Consider the following 14,259-nt stretch of genomic DNA (forward strand, 5'->3'; position numbering starts at 1 on the left):
GAGTCTGTAAGTACAACTAATAGAGTAAAAGAAAACCTTCCTTACAAGGCTGTTACAAATAAGATAAAAATGTGCTTCATACTGAGATGAAGACAAACACTACTGTATAAGATGAATTTTTTCACATTCATAGTTATAAAAATTCTTCTCATAACTGATGACATTTCAGTAAGCAAAGTTTTGATTAAAAAAAGTACTTTTTAGGGGCTGGGAAGGTGGCTCAGTGGTAGAGCGCTTTCCTTGCATGCCTGAGGCCCTGGGTTCGATTCCTCAGCACCACATAAGCAAAAAGAAAAAAGCCGGAGGTGGCGCTGTGGCTCAAGTGGTAGAGCACTAGCTAGCCTTGAGCTGAAGAGCTGAGGGACAGCGCCCAGGCCCAGAGTTCAGGCCCCACAATTGGACCCAAAAAAAAAAAAAGTACTTTTTACAAAACCAAACGTGTATCTTCCATTCAATATCATCTTAAACATCAAGGAAATGATGTAATACCTAATGTCTAACTTAGACTAAGTAGCAGGCACATCTATTACTCTACTTCACAACTTTCTCATCTTAATTTCCAGATGAATCAACATGCAGATTTTAATTCAGGTCCGAGATTCTGAATTTCTAACAAGTTTGGCAGCAGCAAAGATTTAGTACTCAACTACACAATACTAATGATCGCGTTTAGTTTTTCTGATTATTATGTCTTTACAGGCAAGGCAGATGAATGCTGACGGCATAGGGTAGAATCCCTCATAAGCAGCTTTCCCAAGTCAGTAATGCAGTAAGTTCCCACTCTAACTTTTTTTTTTTTTTTTTGGTCCGGTCGTGGGGCCTGAACTCTGGGCCTGGGCGCTGTCCCTCAGCTCTTCAGCTCAAGGCTAGTGCTTTACCACTTGAGCCACAGCAACACTTCCAGGTTTTTTCTTTTTGCTTATGTGGTGCTGAGGAATCGAACCCAGGGCCTCAGGCATGCAAGGCAAGTGTTCTACCACTGAGCCACCTTCCCAGCCCCCACTCTTTTTTCAAGCTGATATACATTGAAAGATGAATAACAACCTTCATTCTCATTATCAAGTTATAACAGTTGCATTACCACTGTGATAATGTAACCATAATATAGCTATAATTTATTAAGAACAGACTATGAGTCCCAAGAGCTAGGTATTTCACTGTCTTGATTTAATCTTTGCAGTAATCCAGGGAGGTAAAAATTATCAATCACATACTTCACAATATCCTAAGTACTTAGAAATTCTGGGCTGGGAAGGTGGCTCAGTGGTTGAGTGTTTGCCTTGCATGCATGAGGCCCTGGGTTTGATTCCTCAGTACCATCTACGCAAAAATAACCGTAAGTGGCCCTGTGGCTCAAGTGGTAGAGCACTAGCCTTAATCTGAAGAGCTGAGAGACAGCACCCAGGTCCAGAGTTCAGGCCCCACAACCGACAAAAAAAGAAAAGAAAAGAAATACTTCCTCTTCCTCACAGTACTCAGAAAGTGAAGTAAAGCATATTCTCTGAAAGCTAACTGACAAATCAAAATATTATGTATTAAAAGCACTGGTAAGAGAACAAAAGAGAATATGTAACTCAAACTAGCAAAAGCTTTCTAACCAGTTTAAATGTATTCGTTAAATACAGAAATTGGGAAGTGCAAAGCCACCAGGAAGAGAATTACACTGGTAAATAGTTAGCTTTAACCAAAACAACTTTAGAATATTTCATTGAAAAAGTGCCATCTCTTCAAAGTAAATGAATTCAACCACCATTGGATGGTCTAACTTCCTTTGTCTGATTCTACATTCACACAGATATTATGTACAAAAGAAATTATTAACTATGAGGACTTGATATCGTTTGTGCAATAGTTTTCCATTGTATACTAGTATGATACAATGGCTCTGTCAATTTCATTAACATGCATTTATTTTCTCTTAACAATGAACTCATTCTCAACAGAATTTCCTCTGAAGCTGAAGATCAAGCTCTAAGCTACAATGCATTCACCCTGGTGTTGAATGTTATTCCATGAAACCCTCCAGTCTCAATTCCTACTGGATACCAAAAGGTAGGTTTTACTTGAATAACATCTTTCAAAACATACCATATCATGTTACAATAAAATATAAATAAATTTTTAAAAAAAATTTTAAACATACCACATCTAGGATTTCTCTATTTCTTTGCAATAGTTCAGGTAATTCTTTGATCAACTGATCAACAGTTTGGATGCCTCCTTGTTCAATGACAGATGTGGACTTGGTCAATATGGACTGAGGTACAGTATCTCCAGACACATCTTCAATCGCTGCTGGAAGATTGAGGGAAGCTAACACCCTGTAAAAAATAAAATAATGTATCATGCAAAGCCTAAATAACCTTTATATTATACTATAGCCACCAAAATCATTATCAATAGAATAAGCATCTCCACATGTCCAAAAAAGATTAGTATATATGAATATAAAAATAAAGGGAAAAGCAGAAAGACAGTGATTAATAAAATTAAAATCATTGGAGAACTAAAGTTCACAGTTCAGAATTAGAAGCTAAATTCTATGGACAGTATAAAATATACTTGGCATTTGGTTTATAGTTCAAACTAACATTTTTTCAGTCTAGTGAAAAGCTGAAAATTCTACCTTTAAAACTACTTTTAAAAAAAGTTTTTTTATAAACAAAGGAGGAGGCTGCAATGCTTGATAAGAAATGTACTCATTATCTTGCCCATGTAATTGTAACCCCTCTGTACTGTATGTTCACAAAAAAAATAAAGTTTTTTTATTATACTTGATTTATCATATTGTCACAATCATATAAAATAGGTCATAGTTAGAAGTCAGTCCACACAGAAAACTCAAAGAAGGAACCAAATAAATAGGCATATAGGTCAATGATAGAATGCCTACCAAACACATACAAAAATAAGGGGAAGCTGAGCGCTGGGGTCTCTCATCTGTAATCCTAACTACTCAGGAGGCTGAGACCTTTCGCACAGTTGAAGCCATCCTGGGCAGAAAAGTTCGTGAGACTCTTATCTCCAATAAACTACTCAGAAAAAGCCAGAAGTGGTACTGTGGCTCATGAGATAGAACACTAGCCTTGGTCACAAAGAGGCTCAAGGTTAGCACCCAGGCCCTGAATTCAAACCCCAGGACCAGCAAAAAGAAAAGAGGGGAGGGGAGGGGTGGGGAGGGGAGAGGAGGGGAGAGGGAAGAGGAGAGAAGGGGAAGAGGGAAAGGAGGATCCAAAGATAGCAACTGACATGTCACAGAAGAAAAATAAGTGGCCAATAAGCACATGAGAAGTTCAACATCACTGGGACTCAAGGAAGTATAAATTAAACCACAATGAGATACTAGTACACATGCACTAAAATAGTTAAAATTACCAATGGTAAGACTACAGAGAAACTACCTTTCTTGAAGCAAGAATACAAAATAGAATACTCAGGCTGGAAAGCAATCTTGGCACTCTTATATAAAGTTTAATATACTACACTCACTAATAAATTCCATTCTATTGGGTAAAATACTTGCTCCTTGGGTATTTTAACAATGAACTTATTTATATTTTAATAGTTGTACATTTTCATTTTAATTTAAATAAACTGCTATATTACCAAACAATGGGATAGTGCTCAATCACAATGGAACACTGTTCCGTAAGATCAGAGCTGGGATACAGCTCAGTGGTAAAGCATTTGCCTACCAAATGAAACATCTGGAGTTCAATATCCAGCTCAATATCCAATTATAAATATATAAATATATATTTAATAATATATACTGTTATCTATTGTTATATATATACATATACATATATATATATTTTTTTTTAAAGATCAAACTGACCTGGATGAATCTCAAAACATTATTCTAAGTGAATACATTTTACATATAAAGTTTCCCAGAAAAATAAGGTTTGAAAATAAGATTGAGTCATAAGGGAACAAACGTCAATGGATTTAGCCACTAAATGAGTTCACAGGTGAATGGCCCTTAAGAGGTATGGCCTAATTGAAGGAACTAAGTCATTGGGATTATGTCTTTGAAGAGTATTATCTTTTTACTTACATTTTATTATCGATTAATTGTATGGGCAGGGGGTTCATTTTGACATATCCACATATACTTGCCAGTGTACCTTGACCAGATGCACCCTTCCATCACTGTCCCCATCCTTCCCCACATCCCAAACCAATTCCAGTGAGTTTCTTTCTTCCATTTTCACACATGTACATCAAGTATTTTGATCATATTCACTTTCTGCATTCATCCGTGTGTGTGTGTGTGTGTGTGTGTGTGTGTGTGTGTGTGTGTGTGTGTGTGTGTGTGTGTGTGTGTGTAGCGTCTTATCCACAGACCCACCTTTTGTCTGTTTCCTGACTACCTTTAGATAAGTAGCTTTCTTCCACCATGCCCTTTTGCCATGCACAGGCCCAGAAGCAACAGAGCTCAGTGAACATGAACTACAACTTCTGAAACTATTTTTTAAAAAAAAGTTCCTCCTTTGTTTTTTTCAGGTTATTTTGTCACAGTGAGAAAAAAAACACAGGAGTACATACACTATATACTGTATTTTACATTATAATAACATACATACATATATATACATATGTATATAATATATACATATATATTATACTATAATATACATACTGTACACACTATAATGATTGCATTTAAACTGTATGAGAAGTAAAACTAACCTAGCTGGGCACTGGTGGCTCATACTGGTAATCCTAGAAACTCAGGAGGCTGAGATCTGAGGATTGCAGTTCCAAAACCTGTCCAGGCAGGAGAGTTCATGAAACTTATCTCTAATTAACCTCCAGAAAACCAGAAGTGACAACTGTGATTCAAAGGCTAGAGCACTAGCCTTTAGTAAAAAAGAGCTCAGAGACAGCACCTAGGCCCTGAGTTCAAGCCCCACAACCAACAACAACAACCAAAAAAAAAAAAATAAACTGTACTGATAAGGAACATATAGAGGGTGTCCAGAAACCAAAGGAGTAAGGGTTAAAAGCTAAGAGGAATAAGCATTTCTTAAGAAATAGTTCTTAACTTGGTCTAATGGATAGGTGAGTACATTTATCAAATTTAATTACGCAGTATACTTAAAATGTGTGTATCTTATGGTATAAATTATATATAAATTCTTTTATACCAATTAATTATTCCCTTAGTCTTTTTTCCATCAGAAGCAAAAACTGGTTGAGAATACCTAAAGTACCACGCATCTACTCAATTTTAACTTTCACTTTTTCTTTCACATATATTGCCTGAGTTTTCCCATATGAACAGATGTATAATGTATCTTAAAGAGATCCTTTCTTCTAATTTCCCTGAAGCAAATCTCTTAAAATACAAACTGGTAGCCAGATGCTGGTAGCTCAGGACTGTAATCCTAGCTACTCAGGAGACTGATATCTGAGGATTACAGTGTGAAGCCAGCTGGGCAGAAAAGTCTGTGAGACACATCTCCAATTAACCACCAAAAAGCTAGAAGTGGAGCTATGGTTTAAGTGTTAAAAGTGGCAGCCCTGAGCAAAAAAAAAAAATCTAAGAAAAAGCACCTGACACTAGGTTCAAGCTCTAGTATCAGCACCAAAAATAAAACAAAAACAAAAATTTAAAATTTTTAAAAAAACAAGTACAACATGGTAGTCAGCTTCTGTAAACTAACTTCTTCCAAGTATTATTTTTCTGCTAAGTTGCAATAAAATAGCCCAACAAATATATGTGTATCTGTCTTCCTACAACTGTACCATATATTCCTGACATTTAGCTACAAACTTAGAAAGCTAAAATGCTCATGCAATTTAGTCAAATAATTATTCAACAGGAAATTTTAGGAACTGATTTATGAAATGTAAACTCTACCTACCCATTTGCCAAAGTGGTAGCTTCTCTCATTTGAGCAATTGATCTGTTAACCAAATCAGCTTTCCTCTGATTAAATGCAGCTAAAGACTGCTGCACTGACATCGGGACCATCTTCTCAAACAAATCTGAAATTAGGAAGGAAAGTTCCAATAAATTTTTAGAACAAAAACTCAAACTGTAAAAGCAACTGTTCATATTTTCTTTCAGTATTCACATAGTCTACCAATACTTATCAGATCAAAACTAAACCATTATTGAAGGCACAATGAAGCAATTTCTGACCACCAAATTCATGACAATGGCAATAATGAACTTTATTTTTCTTTTTATTTCTTTTTGAACTTTATTTTCTGAATTTTATTTTTTCTAAACTAGAGAACATGAAAGACCTTTGATGACACCACTCATTTGTTGATTCAATTTCCAGCTCAACCACTTCCTAGGCTCTATGACCTTGGGAAATAACTACTCAATGCATCAATATCCTCATCAGTAAAATGAGAAAATTAACAGTACCATCTCATGGGTTTTGTGAGAAATAGATGAGCTACTCATGAAGTGCTTAAAAGAGTTGCTGGCACATGATAGATATTTTGTTTGCTAAGTAATCATAAGAAAAATAGTCCCTTTCCCTGGCGCTTAAAAATATTATACCTGGATTGGGTGGGGGGGAGGGGGGAGGCTGGGAAGGGAGGTGAAGGGTAAACAAAGGAGGAGGCTGCAATGCTTGGTAAGAAATGTATGCATTATCCTGCCCATGTAATTGTAACCCCTCTGTACAGTATGTTCTCAAATAAAATAAAATTAAATTAAAAAAAAATATATTATACCTGGAATCTCAGCTAAGGGATACCAAATACTGCATCATTTATTACAATAACTAAAGATATATTTACTTATTTCATACAAATGAGTTACTCCAAAGTCTGCCTATTTAAAAACGTATTTTTAATGTCAGTATCTTAAATACAAAAATAATATATTAAAGATGGTAAGTGAATATCTAAAATCTTAAGCATTACTCAGTTTCTAGTTTCTGCCTATGCTCCATACTCTACATATGCTTTATCATTAACTTTCCACCTTAAAATTGCACTAAAGAAACACTTTAATTTTTATTCTCACTTTCATTTTGAACATGAACGCAAATAAGACCCAAATTATACAAAGCAATTGTGACATTAGCTAAAAAACAAATACTTATTAAGTATCTGCAGAAAAGAGTACATTGAAGAGCACCAGAAGAATAGGCATACCAGTAAACTTCTGGCTGATGGGTACACTGACTGGGGTAGATTTGACTAGTGTGGCCTTGCCAATAGGATCTAGATCTTTAAGGTCTGGAACTCGATCATGATAAATGAAGTCATTATCCTTCTTTGCTGCAGTAAGGGCACGGTTGATCTTGTCAGAAAAATCCTTCACATTGACATATTCATCATAGCGAGATGCCACTGTCTTGATTAATTCTGCAGCATGCTAAAAAGAAAAATGTCAAAGGAAAAACAAAATCTTTAAGAAATGGCATTTCCAACATTGTAGCTGGCAAGATAACCTGGGAAGTCTCTCATCATAAAATCTTCAAACACTGAAAGGTAATGCACAGGTGCATTGCCAGGTAAATTGACAGAATAATACCAATTTAGCAGGAAGATATAAAACTTTAATTTTGTATTTAATACATTCTAGCTATATAAGTAATTATTATAAAAGAAAACAATAACTCTGCCTATACCAAAGTGGAATACTAACCAAAAAAATTTTAGACCATTATAGAAGATTTGAACACAGTGTGTTTTACCAGTCATAAACTTTTGAGCTATACAGAGACAGATTCTAACACATACAGACAATACTATACAAAACAATTAGATGAGATAAAATAAGCCTAAAACAAAATCACAAGACTACTACAAGAAAATTTACCTATACAATCCTCTACAATAATTTAAACTGGAAATCACAATCTTATGCTGAAAAGGGATTTCAAACTTGGATAAATGTCTCCCAAAGGCCGATGTGTGTTAAAGGGCTGGGGCTCAGACCATGATGTACAGAATGTGACCATCCAATGATTTCTCTCAGGTTTACAGGGTACTCATCTAAGAGGGTATATAGGAAAATGATATTATCTGGTCATCTATCTTATTTAATTGCCTGTATGTTCTATTTGGCCATCTATGGGCTGAAAATAATTTTTAAATATTTCATGCCCACTAGAGAAACTGTCTTTTGAGATATGGATTAGTGAGTACTTGTGCTCTTTGTTAACCTTTGACTTACCATTGAAGCTATAAAACTGAAATCTGTCTCTACAACTAACAGTCTTATTGTTTGAATTTGGAAGTTTCCTTTCTGAGAAAGCATCTAACAATTAGATTAGCCAGGTGCCAGTGGCTCATGCCTGTAATACTAGCCATTTAGGAGGCTGAAATCTGAGGATTAAGGTTCAAAGCCAGCCTGAGCAGGTATCTCCATGAGACTGTCATCTCCAATTAACCACCAAAAAGCTGGAAATGGAGCTGTGCCTCCACTGAACAAAAGTTCAGGGACAGTGCCCAGGCCCAGAGTTTAAACCCCAGGATGAGCACCAAAAAATTTCAAATTAAATTAATAATTCAAAAGTTTTCTTGAAAGGTTTTATATAAGCCCCTTAATTCAAACAGCCTCAGAATTCCTAAAAATGCATAGTAAATTCCAAATGATTTTAATATGCTATCCTTAAAAAAAAAATCTTTCCCACTGAAAGTTTTTATTCAGAAGCATTTTATACAATAATGTAAATTTTGTAATTATGTGAATTTATGGAAAAACCATCCATATATGAAAATCTGGGTTTTATCAAAAAACATCTTTTTCTGATTTTGTAACTATGGATTTGTTTACTCAAAAAGACTAATTTCAACTTCATAAAAAACACTTTCATGGTATGTTCTATTCAATCCTTACAGGAGTTTCCCTAATACTCTTGTTCCCATCTTCTACTTACCAATACTAAACACATCAATAATTCATATAAGTAGTACAGCCCCTTTCGCACAGTTGCTTTAGATATCATAACAAGTTTCTGACAACCTCCATAACACTGGATACAACTGCATAAAACTACCTACTGTTTTCATGTGTGTGTGAGTGCACACGCATATATGTATAACTAATCTCCTTCTCAAGCTGTGGATTATATCCTCCATTTTAGACTGAGGCAATCTAAAGTATAATTACCATGTTCTAAATATTAATATGCACACCTTTTTAGAGCATGGTAATTATACTTAGGATATTTTTATATTAAAATAGCATGGACAAATAAGAAATTAAATGCAAAAACTCCACTAAGTTTTTAGATAAATTATATGACTTCAAAAATATGCAGTATGTAAAGCCTACAGATAAAAAAACATCACCTTTCTTTATTGAATAAATCTAGAAATCTCACTAGGAAAAAAATGGCAAGTCATGATACCTGTTTATTACTCTGAGACTCACCTGCAACCTTGCAATCTCTTCCCCAAATTTCTTCTGCTGTTTTGCCAGGATAGACTGGTGGTATTCAGCATTGGCCTGCATGATGCAGTGCTTGGCCGCCAGGACAGGGAACACCTCCTGGAAATAAAAATACTGACCAGGGAAAGTCCAACCAAACAAACCATAACAGACAACAGGGATGCAGGAAGAAAAAGGAAAAGGAGAGGGAAATTAGAATCACCCCATTAATGGTTTAGAGACAGGTTAGTCACTAGGTGTAAATGGAGAAGGCAACATGATGTCGTGAGGATTGAACTCTATAAATTCAAGGTTTTTCTTCTAGTTAAGGACTTTTAAATTAAGGGCTTTTAAAAAAATGTTAACTGAAGCTAATTTACATTTTTTACAATTTTCGTTAATTAAGTCATGAAGTCAGCATTCTGTTTACAAGGAAGAAAGGAGAACATGCATTAGAAAGAAGAGAACTAGAATGGCCAAGCACAGGGCTCTTACAAACTTTCTTATGAGCCCTTACCCAGCTCTTAGAATTACCTAAACCACCATTACTCACATATACTAATGAAACTGCTCTATAGCTGACTGTTTCGTCATGTTAAAGAGACAAAAGAGAGTAAAGTAAGTTCTCACTTAAATTCATATGCTGAGACTTAAAGATTATTTTTAGTCAAATAAAAAATGATTTAGTAGCAAATATATACTAACAGTACCATATTCTCAAAAACACGTCACAGACATATAAATGCACTACATTAATAACTAATGACAGTGCTATTTTCCCTAATTTTTTTAAAATGATTTCTGTTCAAATTACTTTTAAAAAATCCAATTACATGAACCAAAAATCCACTATATTGATAAAGGCTCTTCCAAAATACCTAAGCCTATCCTGTCACTTCATTGTTTCTAGGAAACATTTTTTTTTAACATTTAAGAAATACACTAGACAATGATTGTCTAGACAGAAATATAGTTGAATTAAAAATTGAATTACTACCCCAGGGTTTCCTTGTCTCTCTCAGTGAACAATTTCCTAGCTTCCTGGGTCACTACTTGCAGATACACCAGTTTTATAACCAGAATGAAAATCCCGTATTAGCTTTATTAGTAAGGAGAAAACACAAGACATCTTTATCTTATACTTCAGTCATGGGAATACTCAAGGTAAGGCTGGAGCAACTTGTTACTTAAACAAGCAGTGTTTACAAATAACAGGAATGTTTAGAGACAGCTTCCAAGCCTTTGAAATGATACTATTCTCTTTATGACAGTAACAAACTCATAGTCTAACTGAATGTATCTGTACATTGAACAGCTGAACACTAGGTCTTTCACATAAAGAAAAGGGGAGAGGAGATCCCAAGTCTCTTTGTAACAGTAATGTTACTAATTCCTGGTGTCCAGGGCAAAATTCTACTAGGCTCTTAGTATTCTTTTTTTCTTTGCTAGGTAAGTACTCTACCAGCATGCACTCACTCTAACATTATTCTACACACTAGCCCTTTATGTATATGTTAAATCCCTAGAAATCCCTTCACATTAATTCCTATTTTTAAATCATCACTTATGTGAATTTTTTACTATAGCCCTAAGCTCTCTGCAAGAGAGAGTTCATAATGTCCAATGATTCTAAATATTACTTATAAATTCATAAATTCTCTTACCAAAAAAAATCACAGCATATCTGCTTCCACATAGGTGAAACTATTTCCTGAATTCTCTAATTCTGAAGAGAGTAGTTCAAATGTACTGTATATTTAAGTTCCTTTTTGACCATTCCAACTTTACTGCTTAGTCTAGTCATCACTTTGTCATTAACAAATGATCACCTCTGAACAATCTTTTCAATAATCACTTCAGAAAAGCTCACATTAAAACAGAATACTTCCTGTGATATGCGGTTTAAGATGGTTGCTTTTCCTTAGCTGTCCATTAGCAGCCCAATTTTCTATCCCTGTTGGCAAAACTTAATTCTAATCAAGGTATCAGATGAATTTGTTAAGTTTTCTTTTCCTTTTTTCTTTATGTCTGTTTTTGCGCCTTAAGACTCATCTTTAAGAAAACAGGACAATAATTAAAAATATGAATAATCAACATGTTCAAGTATTCATGCTTATACCAAATCACCAACAATTCAGCATGACACAATGCCTTGATCAGACAGATGATCAGTTTTTCTGAAAAAAGTATAGCTTAGGAAAATAAGTTTAGCACAGAGTATACATAGTATAAATATTAAATATAAAAGATTGTTCATGCATCTTCAATTTAAAATTTTATTTCTACAAATACGTTCTTTACATTTATTAAAATTTCAGATTTTTCTATACGAAACTTTTAACTTGATTCTTATATATAAAATATTTCCACATGCAAAATAACCAACTATTTGTAAAAACAGTAACTGACCTTGGGGAGTGTATCTTTATACTGACACTGTTTGAAAGCATCACCAAAGTAATCAGCAGCTTGATTAGCCAATTTAGCTATAATGGCATCTTTCATTTTATCTGGAATAAAAGGGACCATTATAATTAAAATAAGTAAAATGATACATGACTCAGTATAAGCACTACAACTGAGTTTGTGCATTTACTTTAAAAAATTCTTATTGATGATTAAGTATTCTTATAAGACTCAAATTGTTCTATAGACAAATCCAAAAACATAAAAAATAGAATCATGGTTACCAGCAGCTGGATCAAAAGGGAGTAAAGAATGACCACTAATGTATAGGTGTCTTCTTGGGGTGACAATAATGTTCTAAAATAAGATGACAATGGTTGCAAAATTCTGAATACACTAAACAACACTGACTTATAAAGTTTAGAATTTTGGTGTTTATGAAGTCCACCTCAATATAAGCTGTTTCTTTAGTTGGTTGGTTGGCTGAGTTTTTCATTTTGCTTTTTCTGGTGTTTGCTTTTAGTTTTGTTTACTTTTTAGTAGCACTATGGCTTGACTTCAGGGCCTAACAGTTGGTAGGCAGGCATTCTACCACATAAGCTATGCCCCTAGCTCTTTCCTGTCTTTTTGCCATGACAGGTTAGGTCACAATCCTCCTGGTTATTCCATAGCAGGAATGACAAGCAGACACCACCATGACCAGTTCTGGTTTTTTTGAGACAAGGTATCTCACCAACTTTTTGACTCTAACTGTAATCCTATCTCTGCCTTCTGAGTAGCTGGGATTACAGACTTCAGCCACCACATCTAGTATAATCCTTTATAAAAGAAAAACTTATGTTAGTTCTGCTCTCTAATTTTCAATTTCACTGCATTTACATATCTATATTCCATTCCCTCACACTAACTTCTACGCCTTAGAAGAAATGTTCTTACTCCCTTATACACCAAGGACTTTGCCTAGATGGTTCCTTCTTGTCATTTAAGTCTAGTTTAAATATAACCTGCCTTGGGCTGGGAAGATGGCTCAATGGTAGAGCGCTTGCCTTGCATGCATGAGGCCATGGGTTCAATTCCTCAGAACCACATAAGCAAAAAAGAAAAAAAAACAGGAGTGGCGCTGTGGCTCAAGTGGTAGAGTGCTAGTCTTGCGCTGAAGAGCTGAGGGACAGCACCCAGGCCCAGAGTTCAGGCCCTACAACCGGACCCAATAAATAAATAAATAAATAAATAAAATCTGCCTCTAGAAACTCTTGACTACCCCCTACTCAACACCTTTTTAATAAAGATTTTTTAAAAAACTTCTCAACTAATGAACCTAATTAGCATGACCACTAGTCACCACTATTCCACAGCCAGACCACCAACCACTACACATAATCCAGAGCCATTTTGTTCTCTGAAATGACCTTGAATAAATTTCTTCCTTATCATCTACCTCCTACTAAAAAGATTGAGGTCTTATTTGTTTGCTAATTCTGTTTATCTAGACATTAGAACAATGCCTGGCACAGAACAGATAGCCAGTAAATATTTGCTAAATAACATTTTGAATTATAAACACACATCATTATTATTCCATAATTCAGTATTTAAAGACAATATCTATCCACTCTACAAACTTTCAAACACAGCCTATACTTAGAGTACAAGTTTAAAAAAAATAGGAGTTAAAACTTTTCAACAATCCATGTATCAAGTTCAAAAAGTCTTAATAAAAAATCATTTTTAATCATATTTCAAATACTTTCTTAGTTTAAGAGCTTATCACTTCTTCTCATAGGCAATAAAGTGGAGGAAAAATTGGAGTTACCTCTTGTGGCTTTTAAAAAAAAAACTTCTTGTGCCTGTGCCAGCATAATAAGACTGAGGGTCCCAACAGTGTCTGGAGATATGTCCACAGTAGGTTCTCGATTTAAGGCAGATAAAACCGTCTCTTTAATATGTAAAAAGGCACCACTAGCAAACTAGAGAGGAAGGAAAAAAAACCTTTAAAATGTATAGGAATTCTGAAAGATTTAGTTTACTATGGTTACACACAAAAATCAAATGTTAACTGAGTGAATAATTGTTACACAAAAACTTTTATCTCACTTTACACAGTATCTTTCAAAACTCTAATACAAAACCTAATAAAAAGGAAAAACAAAATAAAATGATCACAAGTGTTAGATACACCTCTTCAAATCTGACCTAAGGATAAATGAAGGAAAAAAATTATTAAATGTTTTTAGTACTGAAATGCTCTTGTTTTGATCTCAAACCTGTATGTCAAACAAGCTCAGGGGAATCTCATCTCTGACACTTTGTCCTCTGAGGAAAAGCATTGCTACTTGTCTCAATTTGGTCTTCAAGACTCCCTAATAACAGGTGAAGCAAATTACACTGAGAAAAAGGGGAAATTTAACGTAGCTAGTTATTCAGGGTACATAGCTAGCCATACTAAAGAAAGTAATACCTTGTATACAGTCATAAAGTAGTCATAAAACTAGAGTATC

The 14,259-nt window shown here is 34.7% G+C and overlaps 1 protein-coding gene across 2 annotated transcripts in view; it reads right to left on the reverse strand.

Moving 5' to 3' along the window:
* Nucleotides 1-14,259, reverse strand: part of LOC122096126 (programmed cell death 6 interacting protein) — a 62,078-nt gene that overhangs the window by 25,503 nt on the left and 22,316 nt on the right. The window contains exons 5-10 of one of the 2 annotated variants that reach the window (XM_042666544.1): nucleotides 13,575-13,728; nucleotides 11,765-11,865; nucleotides 9,359-9,475; nucleotides 7,129-7,351; nucleotides 5,874-5,997; nucleotides 2,144-2,321 (exon numbers count right to left, since the gene is read on the reverse strand). In XM_042666544.1, the coding sequence (XP_042522478.1) occupies nucleotides 2,144-2,321; nucleotides 5,874-5,997; nucleotides 7,129-7,351; nucleotides 9,359-9,475; nucleotides 11,765-11,865; nucleotides 13,575-13,728 (897 nt within the window). Of the gene's footprint in view, nucleotides 1-2,143; nucleotides 2,322-5,873; nucleotides 5,998-7,128; nucleotides 7,352-9,358; nucleotides 9,491-11,764; nucleotides 11,866-13,574; nucleotides 13,729-14,259 lie in introns of both variants that reach the window. The other variant, XM_042666543.1, reaches the window with a different exon arrangement.

Source organism: Dipodomys spectabilis, unplaced genomic scaffold (genome assembly GCF_019054845.1).
Source record: "Dipodomys spectabilis isolate Male_0828 unplaced genomic scaffold, ASM1905484v1 ptg000365l, whole genome shotgun sequence".
Classification (NCBI taxonomy): domain Eukaryota; kingdom Metazoa; phylum Chordata; class Mammalia; order Rodentia; family Heteromyidae; genus Dipodomys; species Dipodomys spectabilis.